This window comes from Elephas maximus, chromosome 9, assembly GCF_024166365.1.
Source record: "Elephas maximus indicus isolate mEleMax1 chromosome 9, mEleMax1 primary haplotype, whole genome shotgun sequence".
Lineage (NCBI taxonomy): Eukaryota > Metazoa > Chordata > Mammalia > Proboscidea > Elephantidae > Elephas > Elephas maximus.
In genome coordinates, this window is record NC_064827.1 from 111,262,223 (window position 1) to 111,283,561 (window position 21,339).

The window sequence follows — 21,339 nt, forward strand, 5'->3', positions numbered from 1 at the left end:
CGATGTTCTTTTTGTTGATGTAGAGGAATCCAAGTGATTTTTGTATGTTTATCTTATAACCTGAGACTCTGCCAAACTCTTCTATTAGTTTCAGTAGTTTTCTGGGGGATTCCTTAGGGTTTTCTATGTATAAGATCATGTCATCTGCAAATAGAGATAATTTTACTTCCTCCTTGCCAATCCGGATGCCCTTTATTTCTTTATCTAGCCTAATTGCTCTGGCTAGGACCTCTAGCACAATGTTGAATAAGAGCGGTGATAAAGGGCATCCTTGTCTGGTTCCCGTTCTCAAGGGAAATGCTTTCAGGCTCTCTCCATTTAGAGTGATGTTGGCTGTTGGCTTTGTATAGATGCCCTTTATTATGTTGAGGAATTTTCCTTCAATTCCTATTTTGCTGAGAGTTTTTATTATAAACGGGTGTTGGACTTTGTCAAATGCCTTTTCTGCATCAATTGATAAGATCATGTGGTTTTTGTCTTTTGTTTTATTTATATGGTGGATTACATTAATGGTTTTTCTAATATTAAACCAACCTTGCATACCTGGTATAAATCCCACTTGGTCGTGGTGAATTATTTTTTTGATATGTTGTTGAATTCTATTGGCTAGAATTTTGTTGAGGATTTTTGCATCTATGTTCATGAGGGATATAGGTCTGTAATTTTCTTTTTTTGTGGTGCCTTTACCTTGTTTTGGTATCAGGGATATGCTGGCTTCATAGAATGAGTTAGGTAGTATTCCATCATTTTCTATGCTTTGAAATACCTTTAGTAGTAGTGGTGTTAACTCTTCTCTGAAAGTTTGGCAGAACTCTGCAGTAAAGCCATCCGGGCCAGGGCTTTTTTTTGTTGGGAGTTTTTTGATTACCGTTTCAATCTCTTTTTTTGTTATGGGTCTATTTAGTTGTTCTACTTCTGATTGTGTTAGTTTAGGTAGGTGTTTTTCTAGGAATTCATCCATTTCTTCTAGGTTTGCAAATTTGTTAGAGTACAATTTTTCGTAATAATCTGATATGATTCTTTTAATTTCAGTTGGGTCTGTTGTGATGTGGCCCATCTCGTTTCTTATTTGGGTTATTTGTTTCCTTTCCTGTATTTCTTTAGTCAGTCTAGCCAATGGTTTATCAATTTTGTTAATTTTTCCAAAGAACCAGCTTTTGGCTTTGTTAATTCTTTCGATTGTTTTTCTGTTCTCTAATTCATTTAGTTCAGCTCTAATTTTTATTATTTGTTTTCTTCTGGTGCCTGATGGATTCTTTTGTTGCTCACTTTCTATTTGGTCAGGTTGTAGGGACAGTTCTCTGATTTTGGCTCTTTCTTCTTTATGTAAGTGTGCATTTATCAATATAAATTGGCCTCTGAGCACTGCTTTTGCTGTGTCCCAGAGGTTTTGATAGGAAGTGTTTTCATTCTCATTGCATTCTATGAATTTCTTTATTCCCTCCTTAAAGTCTTCAATAACCCAGTCTTTTTTCAGCAGGGTATTGTTCAGTTTCCAAGTATTTGATTTCTTTTCCCTAATTTTTCTGTTATTGATTTCCACTTTTATGGCCTTGTGGTCTGAGAAGATGCATTGTAATATTTCAATGTTTTGGATTCTGCAAAGGTTTGTTTTATGACCTAATATGTGGTCTATTCTAGAGAATGTTTCATGTGCGCTAGAAAAAAAAGTATACTTTGCAGCTGTTGGGTGGAGTGTTCTGTATAAGTCTATGAGGTCAAGTTGGTTGATTGTAGCAATTAGGTCTTCCGTGTCTCCATAGAGCTTCTTACTGGAAGTCCTGTCCTTCTCTGAAAGTGGGGTGTTGAAGTCACCTACTATAGTTGTGGAGGTGTCTATCTCACTTTTTAGTTCTGTTAAAGTTTGTTTTATGTATCTTGCAGCCCTGTCATTGGGTGCATAAACATTTAATATGGTTATATCTTCCTGGTCTATTTTCCCTTTAATCATTACGTAGTGTCCTTCTTTATCCTTTGTGGTGGTTTTAACTTTAAAGTCTATTTTGTCAGAAATTAATATTGCTACTCCTGCTCTTTTTTGCTTGTTGTTTGCTTGATATATTTTTTTCCATCCTTTGAGTTTTATTTTGTCGTGTCTAAGTCTAAGGTGTGTCTCTTGTAGGCAGCATATAGATGGATCGTGTTTCTTTATCCAGTCCGAGACTCTCTGTCTCTTTATTGGTGCATTTAGTCCATTTACATTCAGCATAATTATAGATAAATAAGTGTTTAGTGTTGTCCTTTTGATGCCTTTTTCTGTGTGTTGTTGACAATTTCATTTTTCCACTTACTTTTTTGTGCTGAGACTTTTTCTTTGTAAATTGTGAGATCCTCATTTTCATAGTATTTGACTTTATGTTTGTTGAGTCGTTACGTTTTTCTTGGCTTTTATTTTGAGTTATGGAGTTGTTATACCTCTTTGTGGTTACCTTAATGTTTACCCCTATTTTTCTAAGTAAAAACCTAACTTGTATTGTCCTATATCACCTTGTTTCCCTCTCCATATGGCAGTTCTATGCCACCTGTACTTAGTCCCTCTTTTTGATTATTGTGATCTTTTACATATTGACTTCAGTGATTCCCTGTTTTGAGCATTTTTTTCTCTTTAAAATTAATCTTAATTTGTTTTTGCGATTTCCCTATTTGAGTTGATATCAGGGTGTTCTGTTCTGTGACCTTGTGTTGTGGTGGTATCTGGTATTATTGATTTTCTGACCAGACAATTTCCTTTAGTATTTCTTGTAGCTTTGGTTTGGTTTTTGCAAATTGTCTAAGCTTGTGTTTATCTGCAAATGTTTTAATTTCGCCTTCGTATTTGAGAGAGAGTTTTGCTGGATATATGATCCCTGGCTGGCAGTTTTTCTCCTTCTGTGCTCTATATATGTCATTTCATTGCCTTCTTGACTGCACAGTTTCCGCTGAGTAGTCTGAACTTATTCTTATTGATTCTCCTTTGTAGGAGACCTTTCTTTTATCCCTGGCTACTTTTAAAATTTTCTCTTTATCGTTGGTTTTGGCAAGTTTGATGATAATATGTCTTGGTGATTTTCTTTTTGGATCAATCTTATATAGGGTTCGATGAGCATCTTGGATAGATATCCTTTCGTCTTTCATGATGTCAGGGAAGTTTTCTGCCAACAGATGTTCAACTATTCTCTCTGTGTTTTCTGTTACCCCTCCCTGTTCTGGGACTCCAATCACACACAAGTTATTCTTCTTGATAGAGTCCCACATGATTCTTAGGGTTTCTTCATTTTTTTTAATTCTTTTATCTGATTTTTTTTTCAGCTATATTGGTGTCAATACCCTTGCTCTCCAGATCCCCCACCCTGCATTCCAGTTGCTCGAGTCTGCTCCTCTGACTTCCTATTGAGTTGTCTAATTCTGAATTTTACTGTTAATCTTTTGGATTTCTGAATGCTACCTCTCTGTGGATTCTTGCAGCTTATTAATTTTTCCACCATGTTCTTGAGTAATCTTTTTGATTTCTTCAACTGCTTTATGAGTGTGTTCCTTGGCTTTTTCTGTAGATTGCCTTCTTTCATGTCTGAGGTCATCCCTGTTGTCTTGAAGCATTCCGTAAATTAGTTTTTTATATTCTGCATCTGGCAATTCCAGGATTGTATCTTCATTTGGGAAAGATTTTGATTCTTTAGTTTGGAGAGTTGTAGAAGCAATCATGGTCTGCTTCTTTGATATCGACTGCTGTCTCCGAGCCATCACTAAGATATTGTAGTGATTTATTCTATATTTGCTCACTGAGTCTTATCTTGTTTTGTCTTCTTTCAATATAAGTAGATGGGCTACTAGATTGTGCTGTCTTGATTGTTGTAGCCCTTGAATCACTTATGTCCTATTACCAGCTGGTTTGGGCTGTTACCAGATATATAAGCCTAAGAGTCCATTCACTATTCTTGAGTAGAATTTGATTTTGGGTCATCAAGTGTGTGGTGCAGACTGTCACCTATCCACCTAGAGAGGTAGTGGTGATAGTGGTGTGCACCAGATTCTAGTAGCAGCAGGGGTTCACACTCCAGGGGGGTCAGGATGCTGACAGGCTTCCCCCTAGTGCCAGTGAGGTAGGTGTGTCTCTATTCCTAAAGCACTTTGGTGGGTGGGCTCTGCAGCTGTACCTTAGGCCCCCAATGCAAGTACCTCTTCAGATTGGTAGGTGTCACCCTCCTTAGACCCCTAAGGCAGGAGGCTAGGTGGTCTGGGGGGAGCTTCAGCCCTCAGTTCCCTGTTGTGGGTCAGTGGGGGCTCTGTTGAATATGTAGAGATATCAGACCTGGGAAACTTGTCTTTCCAGTAATCCACTAAAACAATTACAGTCAGATCCCTATCAGAAATGCCTTTGCATTATACTAGCCACCTTGTTCCCTGTAGGGATGAAAGCCCAAGACTGTGGATCACATATGTTTGCCTGGAGCTGGTTCTGTATTTTTAGTCCAGTTAGGGAAGGATTTTTGGTCCCTGAGTTTTTTGTAGCTGCTTCTCTCAGGCCAGGAGAATGGGTTAGGAAAAGACCAAAAAAGAAAGAAAAACCACAGAGCACTTCACTCTCTGGCTCAGGAAATTCCAATGTTAATGAGGCCACCTGGGAAGGGGAGGGGAGGGATCAGATAAATAGGAGAGAGTAGCACTCTGCAATATAGACAAAGTTACTTATTTTGCTTGGGATGACTGTTTTATCTGAGATTCCCGAGGAGCGCGTTGACTGTGTGTGCTGGCTGGGTAGAGATTGCCCCCGAGGGTCAGGCCTGCGTCCCGTGCTTGTGCTGTCTCAGAAGCTGTGGTTAGTTCCTCTGCTCCCAGTCCAAAGCCTAGCGCCAAGGTTCCCCGGCTGGGACGCCGCACTCCCAGCTCCAAAACCAGTCGCTGCCTCCTGGTGACTTCTCCTCCTGTCAGCCGCATCGCTGCGCTGTCTGGGTGCACTGGCTGGGCTTCCCCCGAGGTCACTTCTGGGGGCTAGGGCTGCGTCCCGTGTTTGCGCCTTCTCAGGATGCCATGCTCAGCTCCCCTGCCCCCAGTCCAAAGCCCGGCGCCAAGGTTCCCTGACTGGGATGCTGGCTCCAGGCTCCAAAAACAGTCACTGCTTCCCCATGGTTGTTTGTTCTCAGTCTCTGTCACTCAGGTCAACTGTTTAGATCTGTGTTTGATGGTCAGTGTTCGTAGATTGTCATGTATGTGATTGATTCATTTGTTTTTCCGAGTCTTTGTTGCAAGAGGGATCCAAGGTAGCTTCTACCTAGTCAGCCATCTTCTGGATTTTGTTTTTTAATCCATTCTGCCACTCCCTGCCTCTTTATTGGTGCATTTAGTCCATGTACATTCAGGGTAACTATGGATAGGTATGAATTTAGTGCTATCATTCTGATGTCTTTTTTTGTGTTGACGGTTTATTTTCCCACTTGATTTTATGTGCTGAGTAGATTTTCTTTATATATTGCCCTTTCCTCATATTTGTTGTTGTTGGTTTTTTTTCTGCTGAGTCTGTATTTTTCCGTTGTATTTTATTTTGATGAGAAGGATAGTTTGTCTCCTTTGTGGTTACCTGATTATTTACCCCTATTTTTCTAAATTTAAACCTAACTTTTATTTCTTTGTATTGCCGTATCTTCCTCTCCATATGGAAGGTGTATGATTACATTTCTTAGTCCCTCTTTAGTATTTTAATGTTGTCTTCTTTTATATAATAACATCACTGTTACCCTGTTTTGGGCTTCTTTTTTTTTTATATATATAATCTTGCTTTGTTTTTTTGGATTTCCCTGTCTGGGTTGACTTCTGGTTGCTCTGCTCAGTGTTCTAGTCTTGGGTTGATACCTGATATTATTGATTTTCTAACCAAAGAACTCCCTTTAGTATTCCTTGTAGTTTTGGTTTGTTTTTTACGAATTCCCTTAACTTGTGTTTTTGTGTTTACCTGGAAATGTCTTAATTAAATGTCTTAATTTCACCTTCATATTTAAGAGACAGTTTTGCTGGATATATGATTCTTGGCAGGCAATTTTTTTCCTTCAGTTTTTTAAATATGTCATCCCATTGCCTTCTTGGGAATGGTTTCTGCAGAGTGGTCTGAGCTTATTCTTATTAGCTCTCCTTTGTAGGTGACTTTTCGTTTAATCCCTCGCTGCTCTTATAATTGTCTCTTTATCTTTGGTTTTGGGAAGTTTGATTATAGTATGTCTTGGTGACTTTCTTTTAAGACCTACCTTATGTGGAGTTCGATGAGCATCTTGGATAGATATCTTCTCATCTTTTGCAATATCAGGGAAGTTTTCTGCCAACAAATCTTCAACAATTTTCTCTGTATTTTCTGTTATCCCTCCCTGTTCTGGTACTCCAATCACTTGTAGGTTATTTCTCTTGATAGAGTCCCACATGATTATTAAGGTTTCTTCATTTTTTAAGATTCTTTTATCTGATTTTTCTTCAAATATATTAGTGCCAAGTGATTTATCTAGCTTCTATTTGCTCAATGACTTTCTAATGAGTTGTCTAATTCTGTAATTTTATTGTTAATCTTCTGAATTTCTGATTGCTGTCTATGAATTTTTCCAGCTTATTAAACTTTTCATTATGTTCCTGAATAATCTTTCTAATTACTTCTTCTTTCTAATTTCTTCTTTCTAATTGCTTTATCTGTGTGTTCCTTGGCTTGTTCTGCATATTGCCTCATTTCCTTCCTCATGTCTTGAAGGGTTCTGTATATTAAACTTTCGTATTCTGCATCTGGTAATTCCAGGAATGCACTTTCATCTAGAAGATCCCTGGATTCTTTGTTTTGAGAGTCTGTTAAGGTGATCATGGTCTGTTTCTTCATGTGACTTGATATTGACTGTTGTCTATGAGCCACCTAGAAGTTATTGTTTTAGTTTATGCTTGCTTACTGTGTTGTAGCTTCTTGCTTTGTTTTGTTTTGGTATACCCCTATGAGTTGCTTGAATGAGCTAGCCTGATTATTTTCACCTTTGGAGCTCTGGTGTCCTGTCCCCAGCTGGCTAGAACTGTTATCAGTTATATCAGTCTAGGAGTCCATTCAGTTTTCTTGTATGAATTCAGCTCAGGTTTCCAGGTAGCTGATCATCAAGTGCGTGGTACAGGCTCTGTCCTACAGCCTTAGGGGGGCAGGGGTGATTGGTGTATGCACCGGTATCTGATTACAGCAGGGGGTCATGCTCTGAACAAGGCAGGGGGCTGAGAACTGACCCCCGAGTGTCTCTGAGGAAAGTGCATCCCTTTCCCCTAGAGCGTGCTGGGGGGTGGGTTCTGCAGAGGGACCATGGGCACCCAGAGGTTTTGGTTGTAAGGACTGGGAGGTACCAGTTATCCTTGGGTCCCTGTCACGGGTGGCTGGGTGACCTGAGTGGAGCTACCAGTCCTTAGGTCCCTGATGTGGGTAGGTGAGGACCTTGTTTAATAGGCAAAGCAATGTCAAACGTCCAATACCCACCTCTCCACCACACAGCTGAAATGGTTGGAGATTGCCAACAAGGGCCTATTCTCCCAAAATAGGCCCACATAGGTCCATGCAGAAGGGAAAGGTGCTCAAGGTCCATGGACGGTTTATGCCTGGACAGGAGCCGCTTATGTCTTGAGCTCCCCTGGTTAACGGAGCTACAAATTATCTTTTCCCCCCAGTTGCAAATTTTTTCCTTCCCCAAGGCTGGGAGGATGGCACTAGGAGCTCACCAGGGTCTATCTCAGGCCCAGGGATTCAGCTGCTGAAGCTGGTTTGGGGGTGGAGGGGGGCACGGTAAAATATACGCAAGTACTTAGCTTTTGCCAGGAGCGCCGTTATCCTCTGGTTCTAGAGGTGTGAGTAGGCTGTGTGGGTGGCTGCTTCTCCCTGAGGAAACTGTGGCCAAACGGTAGTACCAGCCTGCCACCACTGCTGCTCCAGGAATGGTGCCTGAGGGCTCCCCGCGATTCAGGTCCAGTAACCCCTCTCCACTTCTGAATGGTCTCTTCCTCCCCTTCTCCCTCAGTTCATTGTCTAAGCTTGCCTTTGATGCTCAGGGCTCCCAGCTTGTCACAAATATACTCGTTTCACTTGTTTTTTCAGGTCTTTGTCATAAAGAGGGCTTGCCAGAAGCTTCTGTCTATTCCACCATCTTGGCTCCGCCTCCTCTGTCTTGGTCGAATGTCAACCAGTTTTTTTTGTTTTTTTTTGGTGCAGTGCCTCTGTGTATTCCTTCCATCTTCTTTTGATGCTTCCTTTATTGTTCAGTATAGTTCATAGAGTCCTTCCATATTACAACTCAAGGCCTGAATTTTTTTCTTCAGTTCTTTCCCTTGAGAAATGCCAAACATGTTCTTCCCTTTTGGTTTTCTACATCCAGGTCTTTGCACATTTCATTATAATACTTTACTTTGTCTTCTCAAGCTGCCCTTTGAAATATTGTGTTCATCTCTTTTATGTCATCATTTCTTCCTTTGTGTTAGCTACTCTATATTCAAAAGCAAGTGTCAGAGTCTCTTCTGACATCCATTTTGGTCTTTTCTTTCTCTCCTGTCTTTTTAATGACCTTTTGCTTTCTTCATGTATGGTGTCTTTGATGTCATCCCACAACTCGTTAGATCTTTGGTCATTAATATTCAAGGAGTCAGATCTATTTCTTGAGATGTTCTCTAAATTCAGGTGGGATACCCTTGAGGTTATACTGTGGCTCTTGTGGACTTGTTTTAATATTCTTCAGCTTCAACTTGAACTTGCATATGAGCAATTGATGCATATAAGCAACTGTTCTGCAGTCTGCCCCCAGCCTTGTTCTAACTGATAATATTGAGCTTCTCCATCATCTCTTTCCACAGATATAGTTGATTCGATTCTTGTGTATTCCATCCGGCAAGGTCCATGTGTATAGTTGCCATTTATGTTGTTGAAAAAAGGTACTTCCAATGAGTAGGTTGTTGGTCTTGCAAAATTCTATCGTGGGATCTCCAGCGTGGTTTCTTTCATCAAGGCCATATTTTCCAACTACTGATCCTTCTTCTTTGTTTCCAGCTTTCACATTCCGATCACCCATAATCATCAATGCATCCTGATTGCATGTTTGATCAATTTCAGACTGCAGATGTTGGTAAAGATCTTCAATTTGTTCATCTTTGGCATTAGTGGTTGGTGTTGTGTAAACTTGAATAATAGTTGTATTAACTGGTCTTCCTTGTAGATGTATGGATATTATCACTGACAGTGTTGTACTTCAGGGTAGTTCTTGAAAGGTTCTTTTTGATCATGAATGTGACGCCTTTCCTCTTCAATTTGTCATTCCCAGCATAATAGACCATATGACTGTCCGATTCAAAATGGCCAATACCTGTCCCTCTCAGGTCACTAATGCATAGGATATTGATCTTCAAGTGTTCATTTTTGACAACTTCCAATTTTCTCAGATTCATACTTTGTACTTTGCATGTTCTGATTACTCATGGATACTTGCAGCTGTTTCTTCTCATTTTGAGTCATGCCACATCAGCAAATGAAGGTCCTGAAAGCTTTACACCACCCAAGTCATTAAGGTTGGCTGTAATTTAAGAAGGCAGCTCTTCTCCAATTGTGTTTGGAGTGCTTGCCAACCTGAGAGGGTCATCTCCTGGCACTGTGTCAGATGATCCGCTGCAATTCATAAGGTTTTCACTGGTCAATATTTTCAGAAGTAGACCACCAGGTCCTTCTTCCCAGTCCATCTTTGTCTGAAAGTTCTGCTGAAACCTGTTCACCATGGGTGACTCTCTTGGTATTTGAACTACCAGTGGCATAGTTTCCAGCATCACAGCAACATGTAAGCCAGCTCAGTACAACAAACTGATAGACAGGTGGTGGACCCCCATTGTAGAGATGAGGAAACTGAGGCACAGACTGGAAGTGTTCTCAGTCATCAGTAAGTCCAGCAGGAGACAGACACAGGCTGGAGTGTTGGGCAAGCCACCAAGGGGCAGTGTTGCCGAAGGGCCTGGGGGCCTGGGGAGGGGGGCAGTCGGGCTGCACACGAATCCTGCAGGACAAGGCACCCTTCTCTGCTGTGAAAGGTGGGGAGACAGTAGTGGCACCAGGGAGAGGTAGAGAGAAATGAGTAGCAGCACTGGGATCAGGAAGGGGCTGGAACACCAGGACAAGGAGTGTGGGCTTGTGCCAGACAGTGGGTGCCATGGGATGGTTTGAGTAGGAGTCTTCAGGCTCACTGTGGGAGGTCATGATGTGGCTGGTCTGAGGGTGGCTAGGAGGGGAGTAAGCTTGGTGTGGGGTACAGTTAGATCCGTGTACCCCCTCGGCCAATGAGGAGGGCCCCCCAGGGAGGAAGGGAAGACTCAAGAAGGGCTACTACTGTGATGGATACCCAAGATGGGCAGGTATGTCTGGGGACTTCTCCAGTCAGGGTCTGGGGGCCTCTAGGGAAGAAGATAGGAGTAGTTTTGTGGGAAGAAGGATGGGTGTTGGGACTGTTTCCTGGGCAGCTCCTAGCCTAGGCACCCTGAGACCCCCAGGACAAGCCTGCAGCCTGACAAAGTTGGCTGTGTTGAGGTGTTGCAATGAGGAAGGCCGCAGAGAGAGGAGTCTTAGGGCACCTCACCAAAGTAATGGGAAGCTGGAGTTGGATTTGGGGCAGATGGAGCTGGCTCACTCTCTGAGCACAGCAGGGCTATAAGGTAAATGATCAGCACAGGTCTGGGTGGCAGAGCAGACCTGGGCCCCATTTCCTTGAACACAATAAAATGGAGATAGCTGCGGGATGTTGTGTCCAGGAGCCCCTTACCTGAAGCACTGCCCCTTACCTGAAGTACTGCACCTGGCTTGGAAATCAAGGCTGCTGCTTCTCTGTGTCCAAGTAGTGATATCCCATTCAACAGAACCGGTAAATGGGCTCAGGGGAGTGAGCTGCCGGTCTTAGGTCACAAAAAAGTGTCAAGATCAGAGGGGGGACCCAGGCCCCACTGGCCCCACTGCCCTGTGTAATCCAGTAGAAACATGGAGAAAATGTTACTAATGACATTAAATAAAAATCTCTCAATACAGAGTCAAGGTCTGTTCGGTACTTGTAACTACACAAAAATATGTCTACATGTAGAATGGGGGTCTCACATTCAGGGGTCACCAAGGGCCCGATAGATGCTGTAGTGAGTGAACCAGATGGGGGTTGTAGGGAGGGGACTGTCTCAGGGGGGACAAAATAGTCTTAAGGTCAAAATAGTGTGCCTTGTCATTGGTGAGGTGCTGGCTCTCAGTCCAGGCTAGCTATCAAAGTCACCGAAAGCTTTACCAGGTGCTGGGGACTCACCCCAGACATCCCGCAGGGACCTCTAGAGGGACCCTGCCTCTTCTGGTGTTTTATTCTGTTTTTAAACTTTCCTAATTGATTCTGGTGCACAACGAGAGATGTGAAATCAGCACTCTTGCCTATGGATTGGCAAACAGGGCCACAGGCCAAATCCGGCTCCAGGCACATTTTTATAAAGTTTTATTGGAACACGGCCACATCCATTTTTCACATTTTGTCTACAGCTGCTTTCATGAACAAAATCAGAGCTGACTAGTTGCAACAGAGGCTATATGGTCTGCAGTGCCTAAAAAATCTACTATCTGGCTTTTCATGGAAAAAGCGTGCTGACTCTCCGGTGCCGAATGATGTTCTCTGCTCTATTTTGGGCTCATGTCTTGCTTTTTTAGGGCAGATGGAGATTACTGTTTCCCTGGACTGCAGAGGGGATGGGGTTCTGCAGAGGAGAGGCAGGAAATCCAGAATTCACAGGGAAGCAGGCAAGCCTAGCTCCAGCCCCAGCTGGGGAGCCTGTCTGTTTCTAGTCACCTCATTGAACTTTTCATCTCACTTGCAACTGACCCAGGAAAGGCCACCTTTGTTGTAGTGTTTGTTTGTTTTAATAGAATTTATTTTTTAGGGGAGTTTTAGGCTTAAGAAAACTTGTGCAGAAAGTACCAAAACGAGAAAAACCAAACCCGCTGCTGTTGAGTCGATCTCGACTCATAGCGACCCTACAGGACAGAGTGGAACTGTCCCATGGGGTTTCCAAGAAGCACCTGATAGATTTGAACTGTTGACCTTTAGGTTAGCAGCCATAGCTCTTAACCACTATGTAGAAAGTACAGACCTTCCCATATATCCTCTCCCCCTGCACAGTTATTATCAATGTATTTTTCTATCTTCTATTATTAACATCTTGGATCCTGTGGCACATTGGTTACGATGGATAAGCCAATATTCACACATTATCCTTAGCTAGAGCCTGTAGTTCACAGAGAGGTTATCTCTGTGCTGTACAGTTCAGTGGGTTTTGAAAAAGACTTAATGCCACATGTCCCCCATTCTGTGCTCTGCCTCGGTCACTGTGCCCTACAGCCAGAGTACACGTGCTCAGCTTCGTGTCTAGGTTGCTGAGGCTGCTCTGTGGTTGGTGGACACTGTGTGCCTCCCTGGAGATGGCCCTTGAAATCCTGTCTGTGAAAACTGAAGGCCCTGCCCAAGCCCCAGCCACCTTTCCTGGCCCCCTGGCCCCTGAGCGTCCTCCTGGCAGTTCCTGGTGGACGATGGCAGCCATGGTCTGCGCTGCTGCCCCTCGCCTTCCCCAGGTGAAGCGTCTCTCCTCTCCTGGCAGAGCACCAATCCCCAGCAGCTGTTCAACGTCGCCAGAGAGCTTCTTCACACAGAGGAGGCCTACGTGAAGCGGCTGCACCTGCTGGACCAGGTAGAGTGCCAGGCTGTCCAGGGGGTGAAGGTGGGTGCAGTGCAGAGGGGGTGCCTGTCCCTGCCACCTGCTGGGGTACAGGTGGGGCGTGAATCACTTAACACCGAGGCTTGGATAAAGCTTAGTCTGGCCTAGACATGCTGAGTTTTTGCTTCCAGTGCTGTGGCTCTCCTTGGGGACCGTCCTTGGGGACATTGGTTGTATCTGAGCCCAGAGGCGGTCTCTGGACCCCTTCCTGCATAAGTGGCTGAGGCGGGGGAAGCACCGAGTTTCTTAGCACAGGGAATGACATGCAAGTAGAAGCCCAGGGTCTGTCAGTGTGTGTTGCCCTGGTTTGTGTCACACAAACCAGAGGAAGGAGCTCTGAACCTTCCAACCCAGGTGAGCAGGTGGGTGGAAGGCAGGTCTCCTGCCACACCAAGTGTGGCCATGCACAGGGCGTCCCTCGCCTTGTCCCGGTCCTCAGTCTGTGAATTTGTTCTAAGACCAGCGGTGTTTGGGCTGGCTTAGTGAAATGGGAGAAGGTGACTCTGCAGCACACTGAGGAAATGACCAGGCGATGCCCCTCCTGATGCAGCCTCCCTGTCCGCAGGTCTTCTGCACCAGGCTGACGGAGGCCGGGATCCCTGTGGAGGTCACCACTGGCATCTTCTCGAACATATCCTCCATCTATCGCTTCCATGGGCAGTTCCTCCTGCCAGAGCTGCAGGCACGGATAGCTGAGGAGTGGTGAGTGTGAGCATGGCACTGGGTTGCCGTGCCCCACTGGGTGTGTCTGCCAAGCTGGCCCTGACACCGTCTGTGGTGAGGCCGTTTGGTTCTGTCACAGTGACTGGCTGAGTGACTTTTCTCCTGCCTGCTGATTCCTCAGTCTGGGGCTTCTGGTGCTGGGCACCACGCAGGCATTCAGGGCAGAGGGAGGGACTGGTCTGGGTCCTCAAGCCTCATGGCCCAGCATCCAGTCCAACCCCCTCCTGGTTGAACGACCTTCAAGAGTCATTGTCTCCTGCTTTGGTTTCTTCATCTGCAAAAGAGAGGAAGTTTAACGCCTGGCTCAGGCTCTGTGGATTTGGAGGAGGCCAGGCACTGGAAGCACTCCATACTGCTGGTCTGTCTCACCTTCTGCCCTGGGTGTGCTCCGCCTGGGCTTGTAGCGATGAGGCTTTCCTCTCCTCTCAGCAGTCCACCTCAAGGCCTCTTCCTGCCACCCTTGTGGTTCGACCCTCTGCTGCCCCTGGGCCTTCAGCAGGGAGATGGCTCAGCTGTGTCAGGGTTGATAACGGTGCTGTGATTGTGGCCTGCAACCAGCCAGGCCTTCCCACTGTGTGCCCTCTCCGCTTTCTACCCCTTTCACAGGCCTCAGTTTGGTCTGCAGTCCTTGTGGTCTCTGTGGCATGGGTGCTCGGTCCCTTGGTGTGGGCGAGAGCCGTTCTCCAAGCTGCCCAGGGCCAGGGAGACACAGAGGTGAGGGGCTTAGCTCAGTGGGAGTTTGGTCCCCGCAGAGCCACAGTCAGAGCATGCCCAGAAGGGGGAAGCTCAGCTGGACGAGGCTTCTGACTGACAAGTCCACACCTTCAGCCCTAGAGAGGCCCTAGTGAAGTCATGCCCATCAGTTCCAGGCTGTCCTTTCTACCAGTCTCTGGCTGGCCATCCTTGGCCCTGCCTTCATGCCATTCATCCCAGTATGACTGTCCTCTGTCCAGACTTTCAGGGACCTGCCAGGGCCGGGCACCAGAAGCCCTTCCACCTGTATCCCCTGTGCTGGCCCTTCCCTGGTTGGAGGGAGTGTGGTAACCCTGTGCCACCCAGTGGGATGGGGATCAGGCCCTGGTCTTCTCACTTATTCTTGGTGCTGCCTCAGTGTCCGTAGTGTTAGCCATGTAGGTGAGGGGAGGAACGGTGTACCCTCGGCACACAAGGTCCTCTGGTGACTCACCAGCACCCATGTCTTCCTTTTGTGAAAGGCCAGGAGTTGGCACTCCCCCACCCCCGACCAGGTTCCCCACTGTCCCCCAGAGTCCCCACGTTCCCAATCAATCATCTGCATGAGGATTCCTGCCCACCCCCCCCCACGCTGGGAGCCAAACTTATGCTAATGGCAGCTGCCCCATGACTGCAGCTCCACTGTCGGGGGATGATAAACCTGAACATCCAGGCCGAGGGGTTCCTGGGTGGGGCCAAGGCTGGGAGATGGGAGAGTGCCGAGGGCCTGTGGCAGGCCTGGAGCAGGGTTCCCCTGGCTGGGTATGACACCCCTAGACTACAGATGTGGCTTTCAGAATCTGAGCCAGGCGGAGGTGCCAATAATTGAGGCTGCCTCCTCCTCGTCTCTCCTCCTCACTCCTGAGCAAATGCTCCTGGGAGAGGACAGTAGGCAGAGGCCAGGTACCACTTAAATTAGGATCTTCGTGCCTCTCTTTCCTTGCACAAAGATTGCATGTGCCGTGGTGCACCACTGCTAGCTGCGCCTTCACGTTGGGGCATGCTTGTCACCCAGTCTCAAGGGGTGCTGCTTTGTCGTAAGCATTCTTCCACAGGCTGCACTCCCTGCAGCCCCTACTTCACAGTAACGGGGCAGCCTCTTCACTGCCGGACAGTTCAATGACAGCCACACCTTCTCACCTGTGGCCACTCTGTGGTGGCAGCTTTGTGCATATGGCTTTTCCCTTCTTGTTTATTTCTTCAGGATAAATTCCCAACAGTTATGACGTTGAACAATATTAGTATGTTTTTATACTTCTTGAAACTTATTTCCAAATCACTGTCCGAAGCAGCAACTGGTAGTTTTCATTATCGATAATACAAAGTATTAATACCAGGTATTACCTTCCCAGTAACTTGGCCAGCACAGGCTGTTCCCATGGGGTATTCCTGTTTCTCTTTTTGGCTAATGTTTCATCGATTCTCTCCGAGAGCTGTGCCTCTGCCTCTGCTAAGTCCTCTTTCTTGAGCAGTGGCTCTGGGCCTGGCACCGCTGATGTGTTTTGTGTACACTCTCTATAAGGTCTACCAGGAACATACTTTTTCTCCTCCCACCCCCAGTACATAGGGAAGGAAATTAAGGCCCAGAGAGGTAGACTGTTTTGCCCACCATCACGCAGAGCTGGGAGTCCTGTGTGGGGTGGCCCCAGAGTCCACACTCTTGGCCACAGCCCATGGTTCTAAACTAAACCCAATTCTGACTCATAGTGACCCTATAAAACAGAGCAGAACTGCCTCATAGGGTTGCCAAGGCTGTAAATCCTTATGGAAACAGACTGCCACATCTTTCTCCCGTGGTACAGCTGGTGGGTTCAAATCATTGACCTTTGAGTTAGCAGCCAGGCTCTTAACCACTGTGCCACTAGAGCTCCCCTGGGGAAGGTAAGCGTCCATTAATTACAGTGGCCCCCACCGCCCCTCATCTCAAGCTGTTTCTTTGCTGCTCTGACTCCCCATAAAGGGATGTGAACCCCCGGCTCGGGGACATCCTGCAGAAGCTGGCCCCATTTCTCAAGATGTATGGCGAGTATGTCAAGAATTTCGACAGGGCCATGGAGCTGGTGGGTACATGGACCCAGCGGTCAGTGCTGTTCAAAGACATTGTCCACGACATCCAGGTAAGGAGGGGAGCTGCTGGGAGCCGGGGTTCAGACATCATCAGGGGCAGGACAGTGGGAGTTTTAAACATAATTCTCTTTACTCCCAAAATGTAGTATGACATTTATCAAAAATTTGGAGCATAGAGAAAATAAGTAGAATTATGGGATGTGTTCCAGATGCCACACTCAGGTTTTGATCCTTACAATAACTCTCAGAGACATCAATTGTCACCCTCACCTCACAGGGGGACATGGTGGCTCAGAGGTTTTCCAATCTACTGTTATCATGATTGTCTCAGTCATCTAGTGCTGCTGTAACAGAAATACCACAAGTAGATGGGTTTAACAAAGAGAAATTTATTCTCTCAGTCTAGTAGGCTAGAAGTCTGAGTTCAGGGCATCAGCTCCAGGGGAAGGCTTTCTCTCTCTATTAGCTCTGGAGGAAGGTCTTTGTCATCAATCTTTCCCTAGTCTAGGAGCTTCTCCGCACAGGAACCTTGGGTCCAAAGGATGCACTGTGCTCCCGGTGTTGCTTTCTTGGTGGTATGAGGTCTCCCTTTGTCTCTGCTTGCTTCTTTTATATCTCAAAACAGATTGGCTTAAGACACAATCTAATCTTGTAGATCTCATCAGCATAACTCCAGCTAATCCATCTCATTAACATCATAGTGATAGGATTTACAACACATAGGAAATTTACATCAATCACTAAATGGAGGACAACCATGCAATACTGGGAATCATGGCCCATCCAAGTTGACACATATTTTGGGGGGACACAGTTCAATCCATGACACCAATTATTATTTGATAGAACCTGATTCGAATGAAGGTCTCTGCATCCAAAGTGTCCCTCTGACTCTAGTGGCAGGTGATTTTAAAAAATTCTATACTGATCTTTCTTTTTGTTTTTCTGCACATAGCTGCAATACCAAACCAGTCCTGGGAAATCTCAGCTTCTCTTCCCTGGCTAGTTCAGACCCCAGCCACCAGCGCGGCCATTTCTCTTTCAGCTCCATTCACCTGGGCCTAGGTCAGTGGGCACCAGCCCCTTCTCTGTGTCTTAGGTCAGATAAGCTATTGAAACAACTCATAAACTGCAGAAAAAAAGGCTATCTTTAATCTAGAAGGAAAAGGATACAAACAGAAAGGTAAAGTTCAGAAGGGGGTCTCAGTGCAGAGCTTCCATGTCCCCAGGGGATGGCCTTACCTTCCCCCCATATGAAATTGTTCACTACAAATAAGTAAATAAACCCACGCTTACCCTTGTTACTGCGTCATCTGCCCCTGGGCCAAATTGTTCAGTGGAAAGGGGTTCCATACCTCATAGTTCACCCCCGGCCCTTTGGTCGTGGTTCTTTCACATGCTTGACATTTGAGGATGAAGATCGTCATCACAATTCCAGTCCAAATCAGACATCAACAATTAGCCCTGTCCTCTCCTCTCAGGCAGAGATCATCCTGGTCTCTTACAGGCCTCCATTTGGTCTTGTCAGTCATGGTCTTGGCTTTGTCCTTTCAGGTATCTGCACAGCTGCAACTTTTATAATTAGTTTCCACAATCACAGCCTTCACAATTACAGTTGTTCACAATTACAGCTTAATCATCACAGTTGAATTGTATAGTCACATCAGCATCCTCCCCACCCCTTCTTCCCCAGACCTATCACAGACTCACAGTTTGTGAGTTGTTTCATCAGGAAAAGAGGAATCTATCCAGTGAGGACCCTCCCTTGTCCCCCTCATGCTGAAGGTGAGCACACACATGTGGAAACATGTGAACCGGCCCTTCAGGCCCTTCAGGCCTCCATCCTTCCTGTTTAGACAGCCAATGTTTTAAATGACCAACCCCATCAAACCAGTACTCTGAGAAGAAAAGTTTACTCCTTGGTTTGAAAAATGTTCTGTTCCGGTTAGAACTCTGAGCATCTGCATCCCTCACTGAGTAAACAAAGTCCAGTCCAGGGTAAACGCAGCCTTTCAGGGCTACTGGTGGTATTCTGTGCCTCAGAGGGTGCAAGAGGAACATGCCCAGACTCAGCCCATCTCTGTACTTACCTCACTCCCACTCATCTCATGAAACCAGGTGGTCAACTCAGGTGAGCATTCCAGGATATCTACTCACTGGTTTCCATTAACTTCCAGTTCTGGAATGCGATTCTTCAGATGGGCACTGACACATCCTGCTTTAGTGCATTCCTCAGGTTTCCATGTGGATGTGCCCCACATGGGCATCCTTTCAATAAGTCAACAGATTATTTACCTTCTTCAATCAGCTTCTGGGTCCAATAGTAGCTGCCTCTCAAATGCAAAGCTCCTGGTCATTCTTGATTTTTAGCATAAATCCTGATTAAAGCACCACAGAGGATTAAAGTGAATTACCAACCAGTGTGGCATGGACAATTCTTACTAGTTTCCAATTTAACATATCCAGTTAAGTATTGCCTGAAGGGCAAGTTACACTCTGTTTTTCACAATACCCAATATTCATTCTCATACATTCAGGTCTATTTTAAAACACCAGGTAGGCGAAACCTTTCTTTAGCCAAACATAATACATTCTGATAATAACTTCAGATAAACGCAACCACTTCATGTAAATCTTTTTTTTTTTTTTTTAACATTTGGCTTTCATATTTCTCTTTAATCCCTTACATAATACCTGTTTAAACATTGCAGTTTCTAATTTCATTTTACCCCCTTGAGCATTTTGCCCATTTATATGCATATGGCCTCAGGTCCCTGGCTGGCCTGGACCAGGAAAACTCTGGCCCCTTGTCAATAATCATCTGGATTAGCCTGCCTGACCTTCACCCCAAGCTACTCCAGGTGTGTCTTCTTTCTCCTCATTACTGTTATGGAAATCAATTTAACTTTCTTCTTTATCTGCTGCTGAGGCTGTGGGCCAGCCAGAATCTAAACTGAGTTTATCTCTTACTTTAATTTCCACCACTACAGATATCAACAACCAAAGTAACCATCCAGAAATCAATTTTCTCATACCTCACCTGTTTATTCTTTTTCTTCCAAAACCTCATGTTTCCCTGAGTCAGAAGTCATTGCATTGGATCTCACTTTTACTGACCCCAGTTTGTAATGTCAAATCAGTCTAGGGAAATCTCAGCTTCCTTTTCTTGGTCAGTTCAGACCCCAGGCTGGTCACATCTCTAGCTGTATTTGTCTGCTACAGTGTTGATTTTCCAATTATTGATCAATAATGGTTTTATATGTTAAGGATATCAACCATTGTCTGTGACATATGTTACAAATTATCCTTTGGTTATAGCTTTATTTATGGCATTGTTTGCCATACAAAATTTTTGGGTTTTTGGGGAACAACCAATTTTTAGGGAGTTCAAGAATTTTTTTTTAAAGTAATGCCTAAAAAAAAAAAAAAAAAGCCTTTTAACTAGCAATTATATTTTCCCAGCTGTAAATGTGCCTTGCAGGGTGGGCAACAGGGTGCTGAGAGTACAGGGTAGCCTCCGGAAGTGTGCTGTGGTGTCCAGGATTTTAAAAACAGAAGAGTTTCTGTAAAATAAAAGAAGAGTAATTTTATTCAGATTCAAAGATTTGCAAATTGGGACGTGCCAAAATGAAAGTTCAAAATGTCCTGAAAAGGGAGCATAAGCACACATCCTTTATACTCAATTTTGCAGAATGCTGTACAGAGTTGGAAAAGAGTACATGAGTATATTTGATTAGTTAATATTCAACATACTCTGTAAGACTCATTTACCAAGAATTTCTATTGGCTGGGGTACCCAACCTTAGCCTCAGTTTCCAGCATTCCCGATCTGGTTTCTGCAACAATATGGGTGGGTCATCTCAGAATGTTGCAGAACAAGTTATCTTGGGCAAAAGTGTGGTCATGGATCATGTACTCTAAAAAGCAGAAGCAGAGGACTAAGACAAAATGGAGTTCAATTTAGATCTGTGTCAGACATTTTAGTTATGAGTTATGTCAAGCACCTCTGTTTTAGAGTGCTCTTTCACATTTCCCCCTTTTGATCATGAATCTCCCCAGCAATTCCTTGATTATCATTGTAAGATTGTTTTCTTCTACATGAACTTCTTCTTGGATTGATCTTTTTATAAGTTGGGACTTTTATCAACCTTTTCGCCATGCCATAGCTCAGACACTCTGCTTCTGTAGTCCTCTAGTTGGGGTATGTGTGGAGCAAGGCCACATTTTGGAGGAACAATTTAGCATTCAAAAAGGCTAAGTCAAGGTGTGAGGTCAGTCTTCTCTAAGAACTTAATTTCTTCAAGACTCATAACCTTCAGCATAGCAAGGGGAACTATAGTTTGGCTATAAGCATTAGATAGGCATTTTATTCAACATTTAATAAGACCTATAATAATTATTGAAAACCCTGGTGGCATAGTGGTTAAATGCTATGGCTGCTAACCAAAGGGTCAGCAGTTCAAATCCACCAGGAGCTCCTTGGAAACTCTATGGGGGCAGTTCTACTCTGTCCTATAGGGTCGCTATGAGTCGGAAGCGACTCGACGGCACTGGGTTTTTGGTTTTATAATAATAATTATAGCAACCAAGAAGATTAACCCAGGTTGTAGTATAGAGTGTAACCAGGAACAAATGCCATTGAGTAATCAACTAAATATACTTAAAAAGGGAGAGTTAGACATAGGAGGTATTGAGTGTAGTCAACTAGCTTTCTGGCATATTTTTCTAATATCTTGTTCTACTTATCCTGTGATATTTATCCAGATGCAGCAGAGGTATTAGCAATGGCACAAACTTCTCCTTGTTGGGCTAGAATGAAATTAAGAGCTATCATATAATCTAATACAACCCTAACAAGAGATTCTAAATATTTCTGTTGGGCTGACAGTCCCTCTGCAATAGAATCAGCAATCTGAGCTGATTTTTCAAGCTGAGGAATAGCATAGCTGGGTAGAAGTGCTCAGAGGAATACCCAACCCATCTCATCCCAGGTTTTTCAGCTATTGGATTATTCCATGGCATAAAGTCTCTCTTATTCTTGAATGAGGACCTTTAAATCACTAGTCCAGTGTATACTTTCATTAT

The 21,339-nt window shown here is 44.6% G+C and overlaps 1 protein-coding gene across 7 annotated transcripts in view; it reads left to right on the forward strand.

The window, feature by feature from the left end:
• Positions 1-21,339, forward strand: part of FGD3 (FYVE, RhoGEF and PH domain containing 3) — a 138,868-nt gene that overhangs the window by 59,740 nt on the left and 57,789 nt on the right. For all 7 annotated transcript variants that reach the window (XM_049895419.1, XM_049895420.1, XM_049895417.1 and 4 more), the window contains 3 exons: positions 12,616-12,705; positions 13,298-13,434; positions 16,148-16,304. In XM_049895419.1, coding sequence (XP_049751376.1) covers positions 12,616-12,705; positions 13,298-13,434; positions 16,148-16,304 — 384 coding nt within the window. The remainder of the gene's footprint in view (positions 1-12,615; positions 12,706-13,297; positions 13,435-16,147; positions 16,305-21,339) is intronic.